This window comes from Populus nigra, chromosome 18 (assembly GCF_951802175.1).
Source record: "Populus nigra chromosome 18, ddPopNigr1.1, whole genome shotgun sequence".
In the NCBI taxonomy this organism is placed as follows: domain Eukaryota; kingdom Viridiplantae; phylum Streptophyta; class Magnoliopsida; order Malpighiales; family Salicaceae; genus Populus; species Populus nigra.
Genome location: NC_084869.1, coordinates 5,071,567 through 5,097,949, shown reverse-complemented (window position 1 = coordinate 5,097,949; position 26,383 = coordinate 5,071,567). Strand labels below are relative to the sequence as shown.

General features: G+C 32.1%; 2 protein-coding genes across 7 annotated transcripts; one reads left to right on the top strand and one right to left on the bottom strand.

Moving 5' to 3' along the window:
• Window positions 1-7,590: 7,590 nt before the first annotated feature.
• Window positions 7,591-11,925, top strand: LOC133678066 (uncharacterized). Its single transcript, XM_062100247.1, has 7 exons — window positions 7,591-8,281; window positions 8,378-8,530; window positions 8,697-9,043; window positions 9,481-10,225; window positions 10,335-10,431; window positions 10,516-10,570; window positions 11,647-11,925. The coding sequence occupies exons 1-7, from the start codon at window positions 7,759-7,761 to the stop codon at window positions 11,710-11,712; spliced, it is 1,986 nt and encodes a 661-aa protein (XP_061956231.1). The 5' UTR covers window positions 7,591-7,758; the 3' UTR covers window positions 11,713-11,925.
• Window positions 11,926-12,268: 343 nt separating this feature from the next.
• Window positions 12,269-15,931, bottom strand: LOC133678064 (zinc finger BED domain-containing protein DAYSLEEPER). Of its 6 annotated transcripts, none has more exons than XM_062100244.1 (6): window positions 15,619-15,931; window positions 15,419-15,497; window positions 15,132-15,207; window positions 14,642-14,881; window positions 13,482-14,350; window positions 12,269-13,394 (listed from the first exon to the last, which is right to left on the bottom strand). In XM_062100244.1, exons 3-6 carry the CDS (start codon window positions 15,169-15,171, stop codon window positions 12,483-12,485), a joined length of 2,061 nt encoding a protein of 686 aa, XP_061956228.1. In that variant the 5' UTR covers window positions 15,172-15,207; window positions 15,419-15,497; window positions 15,619-15,931; the 3' UTR covers window positions 12,269-12,482. The 6 variants fall into 6 exon arrangements, with proteins under 6 accessions (XP_061956228.1, XP_061956229.1, XP_061956224.1 ...); XM_062100245.1 differs by having other exon boundaries at window positions 14,642-14,863; XM_062100240.1 differs by having other exon boundaries at window positions 15,427-15,497.
• Between the last annotated feature and the right edge of the window lie 10,452 nt (window positions 15,932-26,383).

The window sequence follows — 26,383 nt, the reverse complement described above, 5'->3', positions numbered from 1 at the left end:
CAAACACATTTTTAATATCAAGTTTAAACTAATTACATTGAATTTCATTAAATTATATCTTAGAACATTTCTTTCCCCGTTTTATATCTTTCTTTTGGTTTTTATCTACTTTTCTTTGTTTTTTTTATTTTCCCATTATTTTTATATTTTTATTTTTAAATTAACATAAGAATGTTTTATTTCAAATTCTCAACATCTAAAGTTGAATACAGAGGATTCCTAAACATATTCAAGAGATTTTGATTGATTCGTTATATATACTAATTATCATGTTTGGGAGTGTGGTTATGATTGCTTTTCAAAGTACTTTTCGTGCTGAAATGTATCAAAATAATTTTATTTTTTAAAAATTATTTTTGAGATCAACGTATCAAAACAATTCAAAACACAAAAAAAAATAGTAAATTTTTTTTGAATTTTTAGGGAATACGGTGCAAACCGTGTTCCCAAACGCTTTTAATCTTTCGCCTAATCTGACTTGATCCCACAATGTATGGAGACATAAAAAAATAAAAAATATAAATAAATAAATTCCGACCTAAATATGAATGTTACTACTCATTCTAAACGAAAAAGATTTTAGGGTTTTCACATGCTAATCGATTTTTGAGTAAAATCAAATAAGAATCTGAATGGTCAAAGATGAGAGATGGAGAATATGACAGTGAATAAAAACAATATTATAGAAAGTGAAACAAGAAAGAATAGGATTCTTGGGAGTACTTTAGTTGGGCTAATGTATTCTAGGGGCATTTATTTTGTGTAAAAAATATTTTATATGTGAGAAATATTTTATATTAAATGTTTTTATGATATATAATTAGTAAAATGAAAAATACAAAGGCAATAGAACAACTATAATTTGTTACTATGATAGAGCGGTGATGATAATGATTGTGGTAGTAATGATGATGAGATAATGGTTTTGATGGTGCTAAAGTAAAAACGATAATAAAATTGGTTATATGTTAATGATGGTGGTTAGATGATGATAGTTAAAATTATTGTATGATATTTTAAATGGATTATTAGTAAAATATTTTATAAAATAATATTTTATGTTAACCTTTTTTCATAAAATATTTTATATAAATCAAATATGAAAAAATATATAAGATATTTTTCTATGAAATATTTTATGCAGAACAAATGCATATTTCTTCTAATTACTCTTGGAACTCAATACCAAAATAATTCCTAATTTTGTTGTTGTTTTTTCCTAAGATTGAGTGTAAACAAATTTAACAAATTATTAATGATAATTGTTTTTATGATACATAAAAAACCACACAAGTATTTATGTATTGTACACTTCTCTGTAAATATCCTAGATATTTATATTAATTATATTATAAATTAGATATTTATATAAGATATTTTAGATATTTCTTAAGATATTTATCATCAAGAAAATCTATATAAACAGATCTCTCTGAGAACATAAGAAAGGCTTATCTCTCTAAACAATATAAGACTTAACACAAATTTAATATAAGACTTAAACAAGGCCTATGAAATATTTAAGTCTAAGAAATAAGATTTATTCTCCACGTCGCTTGTATAAACATTATACTGACATATGCATTAGAGTGTTTTTCTTGCAGGTGTGGGTCAACCAAGTCCTTCAGGTCTAGTTTTATTAGCTCATGAAAAGTGTCTTCAATCTTTTTCCAATGATTTTTTTCCAACCATATCATTGACACTGTCTGTGGGGAATGAATAAAAAATCAGTTCTTTTCTATTTCTCAAAAGCTATTTTTAGGGATGATGAAACTCAAACACAGTGGCAGCTATGCCATCGGCTACACCAACGACACGTCAATGGCTAAGCCAATGATTATGCTTATGGCTACGCTAGCAATTACGCTCACGACAACGAACTATAAGGAATTGCTACATACATTACCCACGCTATGCTGCAGGGCATTATTTTTCAACATGCATGAATATAAATTAGAGTGATGTTTTATTGGGGAAAATATAAACAAGCATAGAATGAAACTTCATTGTATATCATTTGACCAACAAAACCCAAAATTGTCATTTGCGATGCGAGAAAGAAATCCTAAAACTCCCTTCAGATTTGAGAAGTTGGCACACAAAAGATTGATAGAAGAAAACAGCTTTTGCAACAGTCCATCCAAAAACCCAAAAACTCTGAAACCTCCATGGTGTGCCAAAAAAACTACAAATTGTTCTGCAGCAGAGAAAGTTAAAATCACAACAAAAGTGTTTGTTAAGAAACGGTGTATGGGTACACACGATACTGCTAAAACACTGGAAAGGAGATTGGATGATCAATCATCCTGCATCAAAGAAATTGTATCAGCATTCTTTTATTTACACAAACAATTTAAACATAAAGGAGCAATATAGCAAGAGAATAGCAAATTAAGAGGATAAGCATCCAAATCAAGTGTATGTCAATGGAGAAAAAAAACATAACCAACACCCCCTAATAAGCCATAAAGAAATGTAGAAGGCGTAGGAAAAAAAGGCAGGATACAATGGTTGAAACTTAGATGTTAAATTTCCTTTTCACAATAAAACTTAATGTATGAAAAGATAACCAAACATACATGAAAAGGTTGTTCCATCTTGTCCATCACATGAATGACAAACTAAATGAACATGAAAGATTTAAGTATAGCAAACATAGTAAAAAAAACACGACAGAAACTTATGATAGTATCTTATGGCATGAGCATGAATAGATGAAAAAAAGATGGAAAGCATACATAAATGGTAAGGAAAACAAATGCTGCAGATGTGGCAGCATTCCAAAAGTCTCAATCAAACCTCAACCAAGCGTATAGTCATCCTAGCAAAACACAGAATGTTTCATAATTATTGTAACTAAAATACACACTGAAAAAAATAGCCATGCACAAAAGGATAGGGAGGTCGCCATCTATAAAAATCCAAAAAAGAATTGAAGCAACTTAAAGATAGCCACACCAAAAAAAATAGCCATCCGTAAAAGGATATGAAGGTTGTCATCTACAAAAATCCAAAAAAAAATTGAAGCAACTTAAAGATAGCTAGATCAATCTAAAAAAGGGGCTGTAATAAAAGTAGGGAAAAATAGGAAAACCAAATTAATAGACAAGGAGAATGGATGGGAAGCTTAGAAACAACATCGCAAGTCAAATATGAACATCAAAAAAGAAAAAAGAAAATGAAGAATCACAAATGTTAAAAAAAAAAACTAAGAAAATAACAAAAGGAAACAAAAAATTAAGGTGGAAAAGAAATTGCTTGAACATACCTTGACGAAAGGTAGTGAAAGCGGCCACAAAGACCTATTGCATGTCTCTTAACTAAGCTGTAGACACTGTTAAAACATGGAAAAGGGCACAAAAAATATGCTAAACCATAAAGCTGCAATATAGCATAGGTTGTAGATATGTTGGAATGAGGAAATAATAGATGCTAAAATGAGAGAAAAGAAACAACCTAAAGAATGAAAAGGGGCCTACAAACTTGCTGCTAGTAGAGAATAATGAAATTGCGATTTGAAGAAATAGTTTGAAAAAAGAAAAGGGTTATTGGCGAAAAGCATACTACCTAATAGAATCCAAAAAAAAAAAATCAAAGAGCGATGCATAAATAAATATCATTAGCGAAGAAGAAAATCCAACAGCTTGATAAAACCATCATGAAATCAAGAAAATTTTGAATCAAAAGACAGTAGAAAAGCTTCTAAAAGAACAGGAAAAAAAAGGGAAAAACAAAGCAAAGGATTTCAATTCAACAGAGCAGAAAAATCCCTAAAGACATATAGGAAACAAAAAAACAAACAAAGCAAGCAAAGAGACAACAATAGAATTCCTTCAACAATTTGGCTTGTATACTCATTAAAAAAAAAATAAAGGTGCTTTTAAGTTGTTTATCTATAGAAATACAATCTAATAAGTTAGACTCGTAAAAATTCTTGCATTGCTCCTCAATTGTACGATGCATTGCTAAAGTCTCCATTTTGATAGGGCAATTAGCTCCCATTCAATAAGCTTGACCAATCACTTATTCCTATATGATGATAGGATTTAAACAAATATTGTTTTACCAATACATTTATGCTATAATTTTAGCTTGAAAATGAAAGCAAAAATTGGAGGTAGATAACAAAATGTTGAACCAGGAGTAACATATGAATAACATCTGGCTAAGAAATTTAAAATCATGATGTAAGATACTTATTTGCAAGAATGGAAAAGAGAGATAGTGAGCAATTTAGGGTTTGAAAAAAAGAATATCACCTTTTTATCCCAAATTTGCTCCATTATTAAGAATACATGAGTTAAAAGCTCAAATCAAGACCCAAGCAAGACTGCCATCCATTAATAGAGTCATACGTGCAGCATCATGCTGGAAGGTGACTAGTGATTTCACCTGATTAGCCTAAGAATATATCAAGTAAAAGGAAAGGGAACAAAAGAAGAAATATAGGAATGAAATGAAGAACTAACTTTAATGACTGTACATTTCAATAAATTTGATACCAGCAAATGCTAACTGGCTAAAGAAAAGAAGTCCAGGATCATTACACTTGAGGAAAGATAAAGCTACACTTGTTAAAAACTCATAATACAATTAATAACTACTTGTTCAATCACATGTATATGCTAAAGAAATTGAGAAAATATTATAACTTTCTCCAATACAATCTTGTTAACACTAAAACAATCTTATTGAAGCACTACTCATATTCGAGTATCTTTGTCAATAGACCAATCATTCTCTCAACTGGCCTCTTGTAATGCTTTCAGCTTCTATATAATATCGTGAGATAAGTCTGGGCTATCATAGTTTGACACAGTAAAAACAAAAACTTGATTTTGTAATTTTGCAATTATATGTACATCACAAACCCCTTTAAATCCCCTTAAAAGGGATTTCTTTCCAACATAACCATTTTCATAACCAAAAACACAATGCAACAATCCATTATATAGTGCGTTCTAAATATGTTTATAAAATCAAGATAGATTATACAGTTAAATAGTAAAATAAAAAGACTCATAATTTTTTACAGGCAAGAAATAGAAAAGAAAGGATTTTTACATACCATAAGAGATATTAATTCCTTCTTCAACCTACCAAAAAACTAACAATCAAACCAAACCCATTAAGATCATTTCACTGTAAAAAAAACAACAACCATCAAGAAACAACACATAATCAAGACCGATGACCCAATTAAACATTAAAATCAAAAGTTTTTAATTTATGACATGCAAGAAATTGAAAAGGAAGGGTTTTTACATACAATAAAAGGTATAAATTACTTCTTCAACCTGGAAAAAAAATCAAAACAAACCCATTAATAAGAATATTTAATTACGAAAAAAAAACCAAGAAACAATATGTAGAAAATTTATATTAACTCAAAGAGACCCAGAATAAGAAAATCAAAATTAACAAAAAAAAAATTTCAAGATTTCTTATGAACCAAACAAAAAATTCAATAGGTCTAATGGATGGAGTTTTGGGGCCCTACAACAACCATGCTAGACCTTGCAATACTCAACAATTTGAGAATAAACAGATGCCTTAGTAATCTCCTTCATGCCAATGTTGACATAAAGGCTATTTTTTTTCCCTTCTTTTCTTTCTCACTAGTAGATTGGAACTGCCAACAAAAGAGATATCATATTTGAACAACTTTCTTTCTTTTTTAAGGACTTTGAAAAATGAGGCCCTAAACCCTGCAACGCCTACACCAGATTCTGCAACACCTAACAATATTAAAAAATTTGAGGCCTCAAATCTTGCAACACTCAATAATCTAAAAAAATCAAAGCCTAACCAAGAACCCAGGCCAAAACCCATCTAAACTCACCAGCTCCGCTTACGCAGACACTCTTCCTCATGAGAAGAGCCACCAGTGCACAAAGAAGAAAGAACAAAGATGTTGAAGCCACACACAGAGCCACCAAAACACCCACAGCTGAGCTACACCAATAAAGAAACCTTCACCCTGTGCCAACAAAGAAATACGCGAGCAGATCACCAGGTAGCCTCACATCGCGCTAGAAGACCACCTAGAAGCAGAACAAAACATTTATGATTCTGGGTAGGGAGATGGAATGGTTGCACAATGGTGTTTACAAGGTGGATCTAGAACTATGAACGTGTTCTTTGTCTTGTTTGTGAGGTATTCTCTGGTGCGTTTGTGCCAGAAAAAAGAAAGAGATGGGAAAGCTGTAACCTGTCAAAAAAAAGACAGAAAGATATATGGCAGTGAGGTTGTCACATACCCAACAAAACAAATGAAAAAACAACGAAAGAAAATTGGTCAAAACTTATCGTGAGAACAAATTAAAAATTTAAACAGTGCAATCCAAGTGATTTTAGACAAAATCTGCAATAATTTTCTGAGCAATTTTAATTTTTTTTAATTTAATTAATTGTTTCACTAATCAGTTTTAGTTTTTTTTTTAATTTAATTAATTGTAAAGGGCACTGCCCCACCTCTTTAACACGGACTAAAGAAATAATAACCAAAAGAAAAGATATAGAGTAACTGTTACAATTCACATTACTTGAGTCTGAATGAATATTATTTTCACAACACGTTTTAGTTTCTTTGTTAATATCTTACACTTTGCCCCAGCCTTTTAACTATGTCTTTATACAACAAATTATAAGTAACTGATCATTAATTTGATTACGAAGGATACAACTGAAGAGAAAAAGGTTCGACACCAAAAATGAAAAAAAAAAGAGCATTATAAATCCACGATGCTTTGTGTCTGTGTGTACAAGCATAGAGCTACAACGAAAACCATATGTATTTTAATATTTTTTTTATAATTATAATTATACTGATTTTAGAACATTTATGAGCAGTATCATTAATGAATCGTTTTCCCACATCATGCCCTGTATCTTTTTAACCTTGCATTACTTTCATTGTTCTATTAATACCATGAAAATATTGAAAGGAGGAAGTTTATTGCAACTAGGGCGAAGGAAGTTATTGTTAAGAAAATAAAAATAAAAATAAAAATAAAGCATGACTAACAAAATCAAATATGCTAAAATTATTTTTAAAGAATCATTAAAACGTTGATGTGCATAATAATGTTATTTTCTTTTGAAATCATTCTAATTTTGATCCTAGTTTCCTTCACATTCAAAAGAATATAAGGAAAGTAAATGCTGCTGATTGCTTTTAATTGGGGGATGAAATTGTTTAAAATATAATAGTTTTAGAATAATTTTATATTATTTTTTATTAAAATAAATATTCGCATCAATTTATGTACAGCCTATTCAAGTGAATTCCACAGTTTTTTTTTATTTTTTTATTTTTTTTATTTTTTTTGATTTACATGGGATGTTTGGACCAGCTTGCGCGCACTACGACTATTCCCCACGGCTTACTGGACATCCTGCAAGTCCAGGGACAGGTTAGGCATCGCGGGGGTGACAGGCGTGCACATAGAGGGTCGAACCCGGAACGAGGACGGAACAAGTCACACGGTTGACCACAGCAACTAGGCCTTAAATACAATTCCATATTATTTTGATTTATAGATACTTAGTTGATATTATTTATATAATTGGAATTCTAATTTATATTTTTCCAAAAGGGAGCCGGCAGTTTCTTCTTCTTTCCCTTTTAGCAAAATTCTCTTTTCTGCAAAAACCCTAAAACTTAGTTTACTAAAATTAATCAATCAAACCAACGAAACTCTAAAATCTCCAATGTTTCACCATTAAGATAGCTTCGCCAATTCTAATCCACGCACAATGGACGCGCGTAGAGCCACCACCACTGTCCCCAGGGTACGGCAAGTTGGATTCTTCACTCCCAATGCGCCGCCTGCTCAGCCGAGTCGGACTCAGTCCTTCCCTCGCGATTCGAGCTCACCACCTCTCTCCAACTCTCCCGCAAGCAACTCCTTATCACCCGTAATGATTCCTCCGCCACGTCACCTTTCCGATAACCTCGTTCACCGCGCAACCTCACCTCTCCCCGTCCCTGAACCCCCCGCCTTCCGCCGCCCTATCCGCAGCCACCACGTGGCGGTAGTCGGGAGCTACAATCCATCGGAGTCGCTCCTCGGCTCGTCGCCTCCGCTGGCTTCCCCGTCTAGTCGAGTGATTGTAGATGGAGAGTTCTCGGAGGAGTCGTCTGCTGGTTGGTTTCGGAGGAGTAATTCGGCGAAATTCGCTTCGAGTTTTAGCGGCGGGTTTGACTTGACGTCTGTGAAGTCATCAGAGACCATGGGATTTCATCAAGTTAAAAAACCTGTTGTCGCTCAACCCAAAGGTAAATTGCAACTACCTTTGCCACCTGCCGTTATGATTATTATTATTATTATTATAGTTTGGATTTTTAATAATAAATAAAAAAATATTGTTGCAGAGGAGAAAAGTGGAGCTTCTGCTGTTGTGGAACCTCAGATAAATAAACGGCTTTCTTCTTCTCCGAGTACAAAACCATCGAAAGAGAAAACAACAAAGGCTGAACGGCGGGCCTTGCAGGAAGCTCAACGTGCTGCAAAAGCTGCTGCTAAAGGTTTTTGTTTTTATATATATATATTTTTTATCCCAAAAAAAATGTTTGAAAGTTTTGAATAATACAGAAACAAAAAAAATGCGACCATTTTAACATGCTTAATGAAGAGTAGAATTTATACCATCAATTTTGTGTGTCACTGCTCATAATTCGTCTCTTTTGTTAGCTATGACTGTGTCTGAGGGAGTATCTACTAGTAAACCTGTGAAGCAGCAGCCAGCACAGAAGAAAGATGCTCCACCACCTGCATCTTCAATTGCAGCTTCTGATAGGAAAGGAGGTGAACGTTCTATGGAAAAAGAGAGGAGGAAAGATATCCCTGCACCACGAATGCAATTTGATGACAGAAGTCGTGTGGAAAAGGCTAAAAAGCGTGCAGTGGTCAATCAAAGTGAAGCTAGGAATAGGGTTGAGTTGTTTCGACACTTACCGCAGTATGAACATGGAACTCAGCTTCCTGACCTTGAGTCGAAATTTTTCCAACTTGATCCTATGCATCCAGCTGTTTACAAGGTGCTACTTCTTTTGGATAATGACTTTATACATTTATGCAGGAATTTGTTCAAACCATTGCCACATAAATCATTATCTATGTTAAATCAATTTTTATCCAGATTTCTCAAATAAATTGTTAATGAAAATCATGAATGCGCTTGCAACATGTTGAACATGCTCCTATAGACTGATATGTGTTCGTATGCCCTTGCAACTTTGGTACACAAATTTAGTTTCCTCTTGTAAACTGAACTTATGGTAAGCAGCTGTGAAATTACATTGGTGATATCAATATTTTTGGAAAACTAAATTTATCAGGAGGGATGGATGGATTGTCTAGATTTTACTGTTCAAGGGAAGACCCATATATGCAAACACTTATACTTTGGTTGCACACTGATTTATGGCATTGGTGTACCTGCTTGTTTATTGATGTAGCTATGAACTTTTGTCAGGTTGGCCTACAGTATTTGGCTGGGGATATCTCTGGAGGTAATGCTCGATGTATTGCAATGCTTCAGGCATTTCAGGAAGTCATTAAAGACTATTCCACACCACCTGAGAAATCTCTTACTAGAGACTTAACTGCAAAAATCAGTAGTTTTGTTTCCTTTTTTATAGAATGCCGACCATTTTCTATGAGCATGGGAAACGCAATTAGGTTTCTCAAGAGTCGGATTGCGAAGTTGCCTTTAACTGTTTCTGAATCAGAAGCAAAAGCCTCCCTTTGTGCAGATATTGATCGTTTCATAAATGAGAAGATAGTACTTGCTGACAATGTGATAATTAGGCATGCTGTTACCAAGATCACGGATGGGGATGTTCTTCTCACATATGGATCATCATGTGTCGTTGAGATGATTCTGTTATATGCCCATGAGCTTGGGAAACGGTTCCATGTTGTTATAGTGGACTCTCATCCGAAACTTGAGGGCCAAGCCCTACTCCGTAGACTGGTTGGAAAGGGACTGAGGTGTACATATACTCACATAAATGCTGTTTCTTATATCATGCATGAAGTTACTCGTGTTTTCTTGGGCTCTTCCTCAGTATTATCTAATGGAACTGTGTATTCGCGGGTTGGGACTGCATGTGTTGCCATGGTTGCTCATGCATTCCATGTTCCAGTCTTAATATGCTGTGAAGCCTATAAATTTCATGAAAGAGTACTGCTTGATTCAATCTGTTCAAATGAATTAGGTTTGTTTGTTTCCTTGCAAGATCAGTTCATATTGCTTTATCCCTTGATTACATGTATGTTCTTTGATACGAGAGGAAAATAAAGGAGCATTTTTCATGTTGCCTGCAGGTGATCCAGATGCTATTTCAAAGGTTCCTGGAAGAATGGATATTAATTTCCTGGATGATCTGACCAATAAGGACAATCTGCAGCTTCTAAATTTGATGTAAGCTTCCAGATGCCTTGCAACCTAAGAAAACCAGAAAAAAAAACATTTTCTAAATACTATCTTGATCTTGTACTGTGACAGGTACGATGCCACTCCTTCGGAATATGTCTCCATGATCATCACTGATTATGGGATGGTAAGTCATGGTGTCACAAAATACTTGATTGTTTTGCAGGATTCTCTGTGTTGCAGTGTTGTTTAATGAATCTTTACAAATGATTAGTTAATGCTAGTATTATCCCACCTAAATGGATGTCCTTGAAATGTTTGGTGTTAGTGAATTTCCATCTCCTCAGTTCGCACACTTTGGCTTGCATTTTTCAGAGTTGCATGCATTCTTCCTCTTGTCTTGAGTGTATATGTAGCATAATGTTACACATACTAACATAACTTGCAAATAATACACTCAGACATACTAACATAACTTGCAAATAATACACTCAGCTCCTTGTATATCAACTCCATTTCAATAATGTAATACACTCAACTACATAGTTGTAGTAAAACAATACACAAAATATTGAGACTAACTACTACAGTGTAGTCGTAGTAGTTAAATGCAGTGCGTGTTTAGGAGTGTGGTAAAGGTTGTTTTTCAAAGTGTTTTTCACTTAGAAATGTATCAAAATAATAATTTTTTATTTTTTAAAACTCATTTTTGATATCAGCACATCAAAACAATCAAAAAACACAAAAAAAAAACTAATTTAAAGTTAGAAAAAATCAAAAAATTTCAAAAGCACGGTCCAGCCGCAATCCTAAACACCCATGTAGTCAAGTACCAACTACTACAGTGCAATGCAAATATAATTACGCTATTTGGAACTTGATAATTTTGCTATAGGTAACTCACTAATTACCATATCCAGCATGTGAACTAGTCAAGAACATGGAGAAGGAATTAATTTCTGGAGATGCAAGATGTACATGTTTAAACTTTATTGTTCTGTGTGGTGATTCAACCATTGCTTCTTATTTTCCACGGGCAAAATGATGTTCAAGTTTAATGTAGCTGGTTGAATAATTTAATCTATATTTTCTCTGTTCTCTGGTATTTCTGCACCTACCTGGCTGTTTTTTTTTTATTTTTTTAATTCGATTGTAGTGCATGCTGCTCTGTTGTGATGGATGCTGCCTTTTGTATTAACCCACTGTTTACGGTGCTTGGGATTCCTTCCTGATGGTTGTGTGTATTCATATTGCTATCTGCAGATCCCACCCACAAGTGTGCCTGTCATTGTGCGCGAGTATGGGAGGGAGCACCTGTGGATACAGTAATACAGGAAAAGCTCTGCTTCGGTGAAAGATCCTTTATAGTGGATCCCTTTGCATGGAATAACAGGACTATGAATTTTATTATACCTGGTTGGGAGCCTCTTCTAATCATATTCTTCCATCAAAATGATATGACTCTATACGTTGCCAAACATAAGTTTTGTTTAAATTTGTTATTAGCAAATCAGAAAAGAGAACGGTGCAACTTTTGCCCCACCTGAGCTCTGGACTTGGAGGTGGTTTGCTTTCCATATTGGTGAAAGAGCTGGAGAGTAATGTGCATAGTCTTAGAAATTACGGCCCAACAAAACAGACCTTTTAAGCTTAAAAGCAAGCAAAGTGCTTTTCTGCAAGTGGTAGTCAGAGGACCAAAGGGCCTTCGGAATTGAAGATTCCGGGCATGGCAAATCATTAGTCATTACAATCGTAACCATTCATCATATTACAAGTTTAGAAATCACAAAACCAATCATAGTAATGGACCATGAGATTTGATCGATCCATTACAGCTAAACAAAGATGCCATAATTTGTTCGTCTCTGGTTAGCATTCTTGGGGATTCTGAACCGCACATGCATAGCATTGATAGATACAACAGAGTTTATAAAAAAATTCTGGGCGTCCAGTTCGTCTCGTGAGTTAAGAGGCAACTAAATTACAAATGGACTATGCAGGAGATAACCTAAACTACAGGCAGCAAGTGCACTTTGCTTCCATCAACTAAATTACACCAAAATTACATCCTGTATTCTCATTCATCGACGTGTCTTTTATCATCTTTGTTTCTTGTCCAGGCCAACAGTGATTTCTGCTGTTGTAGCACCTGCCATTTCCATCAATCTCTCGTAGTCTATCTCATCTGACTTGCACTTCAACTTGATCCCTCCTTGCATCCATGACCTGATACAAAGAATCGCCTGTGTGCTATCATGTGGCATACAAAATCGTTGCTTGTCAATTTCATCACCTTTACTGCAAAACAGATCTTCAGGCGCCACTGAGGTCGGCTGCACAGCCAAGAAATCCCGGGCCATCACTGAAAGACGTGGATAGCGCGTGCTGTTGACCTTCCACCACTCCAGGACATCTGTTGGTATTGGAGCGGGAGGCTCTGACAGGTACTGAGTAAGCTCGTCGGTTGCATTGCTCAAGCTCACTCTTCGCTTCTTCCTAGCAATTTCCTCTGCAAAGGAAACACTCCCCCTATCTTCAATCTCTTGAGCACCATACCCACTTGTCATGGATGAAAAATGGCTGCTAGAGTAATTTCTTATGAATAGAGTTCTGGCTTCCTCCAGATAGTTTCCTGAGCTGAGGCTCTCAGGGATGAGCTCACATTTGATTCGGGGATCCAGAATTGCTGTCATGAAGATGAATATGTTGCCAACCTGTGTGGTGTAACTCCTAGACTTTGTTGCCATGTCTTCAGCAGCACTTTTTAGCCAATCTGAGCTGAGACGGGAATCTTTGCATAGGGTAATCATCTCAGAGATGTGATCCATGAAGAAGAGAACCAGCCCGATGGTGAGTAACTTGTTTGTGCAAATGTTGTTTGTGGTTTTGTAGAAGGGTTCCAAATATTTATGCACGATACTAACTGCATTCTTTTCTGCAGGGCTCAGCACCGTCCTCCCAACAATTGTCTCCTCGTACTTTCTCATAACGGCATCCATAGACTTTCCAGCCTGCAATCATAAATAAAACCCTAGTTCATATTTTCTCACTTTATCTCATATTAAGATGTTAGAGATCTCAGATGAAAGAGCAATTACCTTGCACACAATATCAAGCATCTGGTAATTACCACTCCAGCGTGCTGAAGTTTCAAGTGGAAATTTCCAACTGCCCTCCTGATAAGCTGCTGTTAGTTGAATAAAATCCTCTGACATCTTGGCTGATGAATTTAGCTCTAGCACAAACTCCCTGACCTTAGATATTACTGGTTTTGTGGTTCTTAATCCATCTTCTATAATCAAGTTCAAAGTGCGAGCAGCACAAGGAATATAGCAGAACATCCCCAGTTTCTGACCATCTAACTCCTCCTTCAGAGTATGGCACGCATGAATAGCATTCTGACTGTTATCGTGAGTGCATGAGAGGACTCTACTCTCTATGTTGTACATCTTGAGAACCTTTTCCAGGGAATGATAAATCTCAGAACCACCACAAGGGTAAGGTATTTGACATATGTCAAGAAGGACTTGTTGGAAGGACCAGTTTTCATCTATCCACTGACATGTGACGCTCATATAGAATATTTGCTCATAGGAGCTCCAGAAATCCAGAATAATTGAAACCTTGGACGAAACCTTTTCCAAAGTAGCCATCACATCTTCCTGCATGCTCCTGAAAACTTCACGGATTTTTACTTTGTACCGGTCACCTGGCCAGAGTTGTATTGATGGGTTTAGAAATTTAAATGAGTTTGCCAACCACTTTTCTTCCAAGGTTGAAGGAGGAAGAGAAGCTAAGATGAGCCACTTAACGAGCAACCAATTTAGATGATCATAATCCATCTGTTGTTTCCCCTGTTGTTGAGCTTTCTTGACCACAGTGATGGGCTGTGGTGCTGAACTAGTGACTGAATCTCCGGACTTATCATATCCTGGATGGCGATTACTCAGGTGCCTCCCCAAATTGCCTTCATCAAATAAATTAAGACCATTACATGCACACAGAAATTCTTGTCATGATATCATGCTCAAATTCATCTGAAAATAGAACACAAGAAGGTAAAACAAAGAGCAAATTGGAGACTTCAATTTAGAACATAGCCACATGATTTCGGGACAACAGACTCATAATGCAGCACAAAGCTCAGGTCAGTAGTTTCAGTGTTGGATCTCAATTTCATTTTAGATACTTACAAGTTACAACATGTGAGTAATTGAAGAGAAAAGAAGAGGAAATGGAACTAGCATAGGAGTCCTACCCGTGGCAGTTGCAATAGAATAGCTTTGTCCACAAAACTTGCACCGCCGACTCTTTCCGTCAGGAGCAGTCTCAAAAAATTTAAGATAGACTGAAGTCATTGTCTTCTTTCTTTTTGTTGGAACCACAGTAGTTCCCTTTTCTGAAGATCCCAGTCCAATATCTACTGGATCGACATTTTGGATGAGTGCCACATCCATCATTGATTTGGGATGATCCATATCTACTCCACAAGCAACAGCTGAGTACAGTTAGAGTTACATACACAAGCAATATCCAATCAGTTCCATTCCCAGTTTTCCACATCACAGCACGATTATTGGATTAAAACTTAGTAATCAAGAAATCCATCATTGGAAGTACAAACAAAAAAATGAACCCCACAAAACAAAACCTTGAGCTTTACAAGTAAAATGCAACAGGATGTGAGAAAAACAATGAATCCAATCCCATCTGAAGGACCAAACTTAAAATGTGAAAATGGAGTTTACCTTTGTAAGTTTTGAACGCATTATTTACAGTCCACTCCATTTGGTTTGCAGCAGCTCTCCCACTCACACTTCCTGTCTGAAACAACCCAATACACACACTAATTAGACGAACACAACAGCCTGCTTACTACTTACCATACACTATTTATCAACACAGAAAGCCAAAAAAAAACAACCAGAAAATAGTGTCAGAAACCCAAAACACAACAAAAAGAGAGATTTTCACCAAAAGAAGAAGAAGAAGAAGAAGAAGAAGAAGAAGAAGAAGAAGAAGAAGAAAGTTTTACAGCTTAACTTGATCCTTCTTTCTTACCCCAAAATCCATCTCTTCCTCTCAAAAAATTCTCCAATTCTAACAAGAAAAATCTGAAAGAGAAAAGAAAAGAGCCCATAAATTATATATTAATAAAAAAAATTCGAAATCAAGAGAGAAAGCAGTGTTGTTTGGTATAAGTGTAGGGAGAGGTAGTTAGAGTACGTTACTTACCATTAATCACTGGGATTTGGAGGGTTTTTTTTTATGGTGGATGAAGAAGAAAAACTTTGAAAGAGACAGGTGTTACAGAGCGGAAGAGAGAGAGAGAGAGTCTAGAGAGAGAAAAATGGAGGGAGGGAGATCAAGAAAGAAAGAAAGGCTGTGGATCTAACTAAGCCGGATCTAAGCCGAGCAAGAAGAGACTGATAGATTTTTTTATTTTTTGTTGAGAGAAGAAAATTTTATTAAGTCATAAAAGGAAGGAGAGAGAGGGCGTGTCTGCGCCTGCGTGTGTGGCTCGGCTGGTGGAAACCTAATGACTGAATGAAGAAGTTTTTTAAAACAACTCGACTGAGTGGCTCGGAGCGAGTGAGAGAGACTCAGGTTCTCTATGTTGGTAGATACAAACAGAAGGCTTGACTCAGTCAAGCAGTTTGGAATTTGGAGCCAGCTTTGTCCTTTTTATTTATTTTTGTGTTTTAATTTCCTTGCTTTGTGTATAAACTTAATAATAATAATAATAATAAGGCCGCTGCTTGGTTTAGGAGTTGTTGTCGAGCCCCAGGTGGAGCTTCTCACTCATTGTGAGCTTGATTTTCACACATTCAAATCCAACGTTCCTTCGACCCATTTATTTCACAGCGATACACTAGTCTTGGTGCTATTAATTCATTAATTTTTTTTATATAAAAAATAATATTTAGATGTTGAAATAAAATAAAAAATTGATAAAAAACATGTCATTAGACATTTATAACCATGATAATCAGGGTTAAGTCAATTCAAGATATCACGCTAATTTTATAACTTAGATCATGATATTCAAATAACCTGATAAAAAATATAGATAATTATAAAGTATTTTTTTAAAAAAAATTGTATTAACTTTTCAAGCTTGTAACCCGGGCCATTAGATTCGAAATATCCAATCTAGAAAAACTATGAAGATCAATTCTCTATCATGCAAATATTGAAGTATAAAATTGAAAAAAATAATTTTAATTATACAAAAGAATTAAAAAAAATAGTAATTAAAATAATGAGAATCAAAATTAAAATACAAAATACATTTTAAATTTGATTGAATGATGAAATTGAAAAGAAAAATTAATTTAGTAAAAGGACAAAAAAAATCAAAAGAATAAGTGTCAAGATTGACATAAAAAATAAAAACAATATTTTGATTGAAAGGTGAAATTTAAAAAAATAATAACTTTACAAAAGAACAAAGAAAAAAACTAGAAATCAAAACAATAATGACCAAATTGAAAAACATAATACCATCAATTTAGATTGAATAATAAAATTGAAAACCAATAAAACTTTTATAAAAGGACCAAGGTAAAAAATTAGAAATTCAAAAAATAAAGACCAAATTGAAGAATATAATATTTGATAAATTGGGATTGAAGGATAAAATTAAAAACAAATAAACTTCTATAAAAGAGTCAAGACCATAAATGAGAAATTAAAAAAATAATGACTAAAGTTTTAATACTAATAACTAAGAGAGCCAAGCTATAATTTTTAGGGGAGTAGAGAGAAAAAAAAAAGTCAACTAATGATAAGTCTAATCACCAATGGTGACATGCTCTGCACCAACAGGAAGAGAACGCAACAACAATTCAACCTTAATAGTGGAAGAAAATTTTTGGACTTCAGGACAAGCATGTTATTTTTTAAAAAAATTTAGCTAAATATCAAAGTGCCCTTGAGTTGATTTTTTAATTATAAAAAAATATTTGTAAAATGCCAAAAACATCCTTTAACCTTAGGCTCAGATTTTTTTATTTTAAGAGTATTTTTATTGTTTTACTGTGTATTTTAATTATTTTTTATTTTTTATATTTGTTTAAATACCAAATTGTCTCTCATCTTAAATTATAATAACAAAAAAACCTTTATGAAAATACAACAATATCCTTTGATGCTAGTTTTAAATTTTGTTATTCCAATAGTATTTTGGTCGTTTCAATGTGAAATAAAGATGAAAAAATACTGATTATCCCCGGTCAATTTAAAAATAACAAATGAACTATGTAAAAAGACTTCAATATCCTTGAAAGCCACTATAAAATGTTTTAGATAAAGAAGCAAATCAGCATTACATTATTTTCCAAAGTTTTTCCAAGGAGTCACAATGTTTCTTTCGTCTTTGCTTTAATGAAAGTCTTCTAATTTTTGTATCCATTTTTATTTATATCAAAAGCTCATTGTCCCACCCAATATTTAATCGATCATGAAAAATACTCTCTACTTTGTGTTTTTTTAAAAAAAAATATATGAAAATTAAACATTGAATCCTAGTTAATGAGATTGCTTTTATAACTTGAAAGACCACATCATCCTAATGTACCCTCGTAGTGGATCATCTTAACAATATAATCATTTGTTTTTTTTAATTAACGTGAATGCCTGGACCAGTTTGCGCACACCTCGACTAATCTCACGGGCCCTGAAGTTAACGATCATGTAAGTCTCTAGTGACCCTGAGGGAACTCGAACTCGTGACTATTGAGGAGAAAACCCAAGGTTTGATCAGTTGGGGTAATATGATCATTTGTTATCTACTAGGAATGGTTGTCTTAACATGGTGATTATCTTTGCAAGGTGATCACCTTGACTACTATGGAATGACCATCTTGAAATGGGATCATATGTGGATTATCTTGATAAGGTGATCACCTTGGTTTTAGGAAGGATAATTTTGACATGGTAATTGCATGTTAATTATCTTGATAGGGTAATTAACTATATAATAAATTTGGTATTATATTGATGTTGTTATAGACATCCAAGTATGAAAAAGATTTTTTTCATCTTGATGCAACATGACTTGTACCATATACTCAAAATGGTGAGAAAACTTTATTCATCTTGATTGATAGGGTGATATGAGAGATATAGTAAAGGTTGGTTGTCTTAACAAGGTGACAACCTAAACTACTAAACAAAAGATTCATCATCTTGATATGGTGATAATTTGAGGAATATTTGTGTTTTACAATGGCTTTTGAGTGAAAACATCATGGATTTGCATAATGTTTTCATTTTTCTTGGTCCCTGAATTTTTTTTCTTTAGCTATTGATTTTTTTTTAATTTTATCGTTCCACATTGTAATGATTAGTGATTAGGCTTGATGGTTTGTTTCGTACTGATTTCTTTCAGGTTTTTAGTTTAAAAAAATCACTACTTTGAGTTGGTTCTTAATTTTGTAAAAAAGGTTTCAATATGTTTGTTTATGAAAATTAAATATTAGGGGACCAAAATTGAAAGTAGGGTGAAATGGTATCCTTTTATTTAAAAATAAAATATTTTTCTTTGTAGTCCTTTATTTATTTTTTTCTAGTCTAACCATTAATTTATTTTTTTTCATCCTTCAAGATTGCTTTAGTTGACAACTTGGCTCAGTTATTTATTTCATATTGGTTTTTCTCAGGTCATCTTAGTTTTTAAAAAAGGTCCTCACATAAGATGATTCTCAATTTTGTAAGAATTTATTTAGTTTTCTTGTTTGTGAGAAATTAGCAATGAGGAGGGACCAAAGTTAAAACCTTGGTAAGATATAAGCCCTTCTTCTTTAAAAAAAAATGGTGTCAACACCTCTTAGGCTTAAAATGTTGTCAAACTTCTATTTTGGTCCCTTAAGTTTGAAAATTGCAAGGTTTAGTACAAAGCTTCATTTTATTTACATTTTAGTTTCTGAATTTGAAGAAGAACAAAAAGACTCACTGAAAAATGACTAAGGAAAGAGACTTTAGTTGACAACTTGGTTTAGTTATTTATTTCATATTGGTTTTTCTCAGGTCATATTAGTTTTTAAAAAAGGTCCTGACATAAGATGATTCTTAATTTTATAAGAATTTATTTAGTTTTCTTGTTTGTGAGAAATTAGTAATGAGGAGGGATCAAAGTTAAAACCTTGGTAAGATATAAGCTCTTCTTCTTCTTTTTTTTTTATAAAAAAAAGGTGTCAACACCTGTTAGGCTTAAAATTTTGTCAAACTTCTATTTTGGTCCCTTGAGTTTGAAAATTATAAAGCTTAGTACAAAGCTTCATTTTATTTACATTTTAGTTTCTGAATTTGAAGAAGAACAAAAAGACTCACTGAAAAATGACTAAGGAAAGAGACTTTAGTTGACAACTTGGTTTAGTTATTTATTTCATATTGGTTTTTCTCAGGTCATATTAGTTTTTAAAAAAGGTCCTGACATAAGATGATTCTTAATTTTATAAGAATTTATTTAGTTTTCTTGTTTGTGAGAAATTAGCAATGAGGAGGGATCAAAGTTAAAACCTTGGTAAGATATAAGCTCTTCTTCTTCTTTTTTTTATAAAAAAAAGGTGTCAACACCTGTTAGGCTTAAAATTTTGTCAAACTTCTATTTTGGTCCCTTGAGTTTGAAAATTATAAAGCTTAGTACAAAGCTTCATTTTATTTACATTTTAGTTTCTGAATTTGAAGAAGAACAAAAAGACTCACTGAAAAATGACTAAGGAAAGAGAAAGAGGTTGGTTGTTCCAATTTAGTTCACCAACATGGCCAAAATTAGGCTTGACAAAAGGAGTGTTATCAAAATGTTTTTGGGTTGCCATATCACTTGAAAAAGTATATTAGCGTTGCGTGATTTATTTTTGTTTGATTTGTGTTGTTTTAACCAGTTAAGAGTTTTTTTGAGTTGGAAAACTAGTTTCGTGAAGTTATGAGAGTGTTTTTCAGGTTTTTCTAGATCAAAATAGGTTAAAAAATGGGGTTGAGATAAAAAATGCATAGCTCAAATTCTTGTCACCTTTACGGTAGCTGAATTCTGGGCACACAGACAACACACCTTTTAGTTCTTTTAAAAAATGAGTGGAAGACCAATTTGAAAGAAAAAAATAAAAGCCTACACGACTAGGCTTATTTTTAAAGGCCTAAGCGCGTTAGGCCAATAGGCTCACACTGTTAGCCTATTTTTGTTTCACCAATTCATATTCATTGTCTTAAAAATTAAATAATTTAAAATATAATATGTATAATTTATTTTAAATCCTTACATTAAGTAAGAATGATTTTTATATGTTATATTATTTGATTTCATTTAATTTTTACTTCCTTCTCGAGCAATCTTTCTTTTTATGTAGCCCATCATAATCATTTTTTTTTCTTTTAGTCATTTTCTTTAAAGTGGTGACCACTTTTTATTATCATATAATTAAATAAAAAATAATTTTAGAAAAAAAAACTTTTTAAACTCGATTGGGTCTATAACTTGGGTGGCAGGGTTGATAGGTTAAATAAACCATATCAATATGATATGTCATCACCTTGATATTTAAGAAAATGGTGTCATCTTGAAATTTCTTTTAAGTAAATCCATGTTTTTATCAATCTTCTAGGATACCTTTTAGACTCGCTGAAGTTGATTAGATCACATCAAATTAGCTTTCATTGGTTTAATTTGAAACTCAAACTAGATAATTATTCAGGTCTAAGATAGTTTAGTGATGCTTGCAAAGAGTTTTTATATGACAAGACATGAATGTTGTATTGTTGTTGTTGTTGTGTTTTTTAATACACTCGTGTTAAAATTATTAGGGTGTTATTTTTAAAAAAATAATCTTGCTTTTAAAATAATAATAGGATGTTCTTTAAGAAACAAATGTCCTAGTGAAAATGTTTTTTTATGAAAAATAAGGAGCATGTTAATGAGATAAAGAGGTTTTAGTTAGCGATGTCTTTTTTGTTCTTATTTGAAATTGTCCTTTTTTTACGTATTTTTTTTTATTTCCTTTAGTTTTCATTAAAAGTGACATAGAAAAAATGGTATATTTGTTTTTAAAAAATAAAGATATTAATAAAGAAAAAACTTTATTAGAAAATTATTATGTTCCAATGAAATTTAAATTGTTAATGTTTTTATAAAAATATTGCTGCCATTTTTTTTTAAAAAAAAAAAGGCTTTCCAAAGCATATGATTAAAAATTGGTGCCATCTATGCATGTTTCTCAACTTCATGACTTGGTTTTTAGTTAGTGTTATGATCTCTTTTTATCATTAATTAGTGTATATAATCCTCAATCTATTTTATTAAACATACATATTGAATTTTGAGTTAACTATTAAGATTTTTTTATTGTTGAAAAACACGTTAGCAATGCTTAAATATTTTTTTATGTTAAAAATAAATTGACCTGACCTATGACATAACACGAGTTAGTTATCTAAGTGTGTAACTATGCATGCATGCATTATTAAATATTTTAATTTTTAGATTCTTTTATACTAGCCTCGATGCCCACGCTTTGCCTTGAGGCCAGACTATTTTTGTTTGCTCAAAAAATAATATTCAAATGCTGCAAGTGTGTTTTAAAAAATAAAGAAAAATGTGTGCCTCAAGTTAGCCCAATTGAGTCGAATAAGATAGCTATATTTCAATTAGATGAAAAATAAAACGATAGTAAATGATAAAAATTTAAAAAGAAAAGTGATTGGGATAACAAGGGGAAGAAATATTTTTTTCAAAATAAAATAAACAATGTATCTTAATTCACAACCTATTAAATACAGAAGAAAAAACTAGGGTAAAAAAAAGAACATAAAAAAATGATCTTGGTTAACCTGAGTTAGCTTAAACTTATAACCCTGGTAATCAACGTCAACCATCTGAGATATCTTGCTAAACTCATGGTCTATGTGATGAAGTTGGAATAACATGATAAAAAAATATATAATTGTAAAGCCCTTTTTAAAAAATAAAAAAAACTTGTGCTAAGTTTTTAAATTCGTGACCCGGGTCATTATACTCGAAACACACAATCTCAAAAAAACCAGGAAGACCAATTCTCAATCAAGCAAATATTGAAGGATGAAATTGAAAAAAAATATTTAATTATAGAAAAGAATTAAAAAATATTAATTAAAAGAATGAGGATCAAAATTAAAATACAAATTGAATTTTATATTTGATTAAATGATTATATTGAAAAGACAAATCAATTTAGTAAAAGGACCCAAAAAAATCAAAAGAATAAGAGTTAAAATTGATATAAAAAATAAAAATAATGTTTTGATTGGAGGGTGAAATTGAAAAAACAATAACTTTTACAAAAGAGCCAAGAAAGAAATTAGAAATCTAAACATTGAGGACCAAATTAAAACATATGATAACATCAATTTAGATTGAATAACGATATTAAAAACAATAAAACTTTGACAAAAGAGTTAAGAAAAAAAATCAAAAGAATAAGGATAAATTTAGAAAATATAATATTTGATAAATTGAAATTGAAAGTTGAAAGTGAAAACAAATAAAACTTATATAAAAGGACCAAAAACAAAACATAGAAATCAAAATAATAATGACTGAAGTTGAAATACCACCAACAAAGAGGTCCAAATTATAATGTTTAGGGGAGGAGAGAGAAAAGAAGAAAAAGAAAAAGAAAGCCTCATCAATGAACCACCAGCACCAACACTCATCACTCCACATGGAAGAAGACATGATGTTGCTTCCAACAACACAATAGAAAGATATTTTTGGATGTTGGAGACGCTGCATCTGTTGTTCAAAAGTGCTTAGGCACCTCACACATGGTGCATGCTATACATGCCCAACAACTTTTCATTTTCATTTTTATTTTTTTCTTTGTTAAAAGTTCTAATTTCCCTTTGGCTTACAACATAACAACCAAAAAAACCTTTACGGAAAAAAAGAGAGCCCTTTGTGGCCAATTTTAATTTTTTGGCTTCCAATGATATTTGATTGTTTCACTGTGCTTTTTATTTTTTATTTTATAGATTTTCTACACCCAATGAAATACCAAATTGTCCCTCATTAGACATGATAATTACATAAAAATCATTGTAAAAACACAAAAGTGTCATTTGACTCTAGTTTTATTTATTTTATTCCAATGGTATTATAGTCGTTTCATTGTGCAATTGAAATGAAAAAAAGATTTATTTGTTATCAATCAATTTGGTAATGACTAATAGGCATTGTAAAAATATTAAAATACTTCTAATTGCATGTTTAAAGTTTTTTTTGGGTGAAGAGGCAAACAATGATTTCTCACATAGGCTATAGTAAAAACAATTAGTTTTTACTAGGTTGGTGCCCGTGTTGCGAGTCTACATTATTTTTTCAGTAAAATATTTAGACATTGCTAGCATGTTTTTTTTTAAAAAAAGAGAAATCCAAAAACTCAAGTTATAGTTTCGATCAACTAAATAAGCTAGCTTTATTTGAATCAGATAGGAAAAAAAAAGACGTAATGATAGCAAACAGGAATATATATATATATATATCGATCAATGAGGACCAAAAAAAAAAAAAAAAACTAATACACTATCAACTTAGATTGAAGGGTAAAATTAAAAATTATAGAATTTTTATAAAAGAGTTAAGGGAAAAAATCATAAGAATATGTATCAAATTGAAAACACCAATACATGATAAAAAAAAAAAAACTTGAACATATTGAATTTTTCAACGTATTTTCTTACATAAAAAAATTGTAAATATAAATTGAAAAACTTATGCATGCATCCAATTAAATAAATCACAAACCTTTTGTAAATAAACAGAAAAAAAAGTAAGTAACGATAAATAAAAACATAATTGAAAAAATAAATAGATCAATATAGATCAAGATAATTAATATCGCAACATGAATAATTTATCTAGTTGTGTTTAATGAATTTGTTTATGAAAATCAATTTGTAATACAGATTGATACAAACATAAAATTTATTGAATAAAATAAAAGAAAAAAATATTACGCAAAGTTGCACATATTAAAAATATTATAAAAAACAATATCTAATTTATATAAAATATCATCAACAACAAACTCATAACTACTATAATTATCAGATTTTTCAAAACTGCAACATTATCATCATCACTACTAACATTCCATTTATCTTCTGAATCTGATACTCCATGTACATTTTTCACATTGAAACCATCACTTGCCAAGCTGTCAATCCAATCATCCTCGACTTTATTTGCAAACTCAAATTCATCCTCTTCAAAAGTTATATAGTCCTCATCTTCTTCCTCATTATCTTCTTCATATATTCACATAACCACCCACACCAATATCATAACCAACACCTTCACTATAACATGATCAACACCTACTCCAACACCACCACCATGACCAACACCTGCACCAACATCAACACCAACACCAATACCATGACCTTTACCCACACCTATACCAACATTAGAACCTCCAACTTCATTAATTAAACTATTAACATCTTTATAATCCAAATCATTTATTTCAAGTAAAAACACAATCTTATTAGTTATTACTTTATCCAACTTCATCATCATCATCATAAGAAGCAAAATATTTTGTATGAGTTGATCTACCATTATTAGGCTTGCCTTAATAACACCAAGGGATTTTTCATTTTAAAGGAGTAACTTTAATATCCTCATCAACATATAAATTAATTTTTTCTTCTTCATATTAGTCATATATACTAATAACCTTAATGTCTAAGGCATCATCCACAATCACATTCCCTCTATTATCTTTTATTTTGAATCCATGCAAGTCACACTTGCTTGCAAATAAACAAGATATCAATATATGATATTTTGTCTGAACAACAATTTCTTTGAACAAATGTTAAACTGCCATGATTAGCAATTATATCAAGAATTTTCAATTTGTTCTTCCATAATAAAATAGTAAATCACAATCAATAGAAGGTTAAATGCATTAATTTAGTATATATTCAAGCAAAAAAATCCAAATTTGAATTCTTACAATAGTAACCCGTTAAGATAAATAGGGTGTTTTTAGGATTTGTACAAAACAATTACTAATTATATTCAATAATGGTTTAACATACTTCACACAAGTGTTTATTGAATAGTAATTCAAGTTTTTAGAAAGATTATTCACTTGGGTTTTTCGAGAACAATACAAAATCAAATTAAAGGTTCTTATGAGTGTTTACTTAAACAACAATAAATCAGTACCTACTAGTCAAATTAGATATTTTATGTTGAATGTCATCGACCAAAGAAAAACAAATTAGCTTAAAGGCTTTATAGCCCTTTTCAAGATTGAAGTTGAAAAACATGAAAATTAAGTTTTTTTTTAATGTATATAAATAGTAAACAATTGAACAATCACACTTTAACATCATACAAAACGCATTATCATCAATTTCTAACCTCTAACTAAAAAAAAATGCTTTAAACATATTTGTTATATACTAGTTTGCATAAGGAAGTTGTCCTAACTTCAACAACCTACAAGATCTCACCACGTGACCAAAAAATTATTGTGAATAATCATTACTTCCTTACATTTTTGTTCTTTGATTCGGAAGAAAAGGTTTTTAGTTTACTGTTTTCAATTAAAAAAAAGAAAATGAGAGAGAAAGAGTTAAGTTATCTGTGTTTTTGAGTTATAATATATATGAGAGCAATTTAGTCTTTGTATTTTTTTTAATGAAGATTTGTGTTGACTAAGGTTGAAAAGTGTGATTTTTTAAAACTTGGTAGGCAAATGTAATTTGGTCCAAACCATAAGATAACAAGGATAATTTTCTCTTATTTTATAGTTAAATAGTGCAAATTTATATACCAGTTTGTTAGGGATTTGTTTAAGAGCGAATCTAGACTTGATAAATTAGGAGAGCCAAAATGAATAATTTCAAGTTTCATGGTTATTTCATAAAATTGCCTTCAAAATTTTGCAAGTACAAGAGGGATTTTGAATTTTGTTTAAAACCTTAGGTAAGCCAGGCACCCTTGGTCATCCTT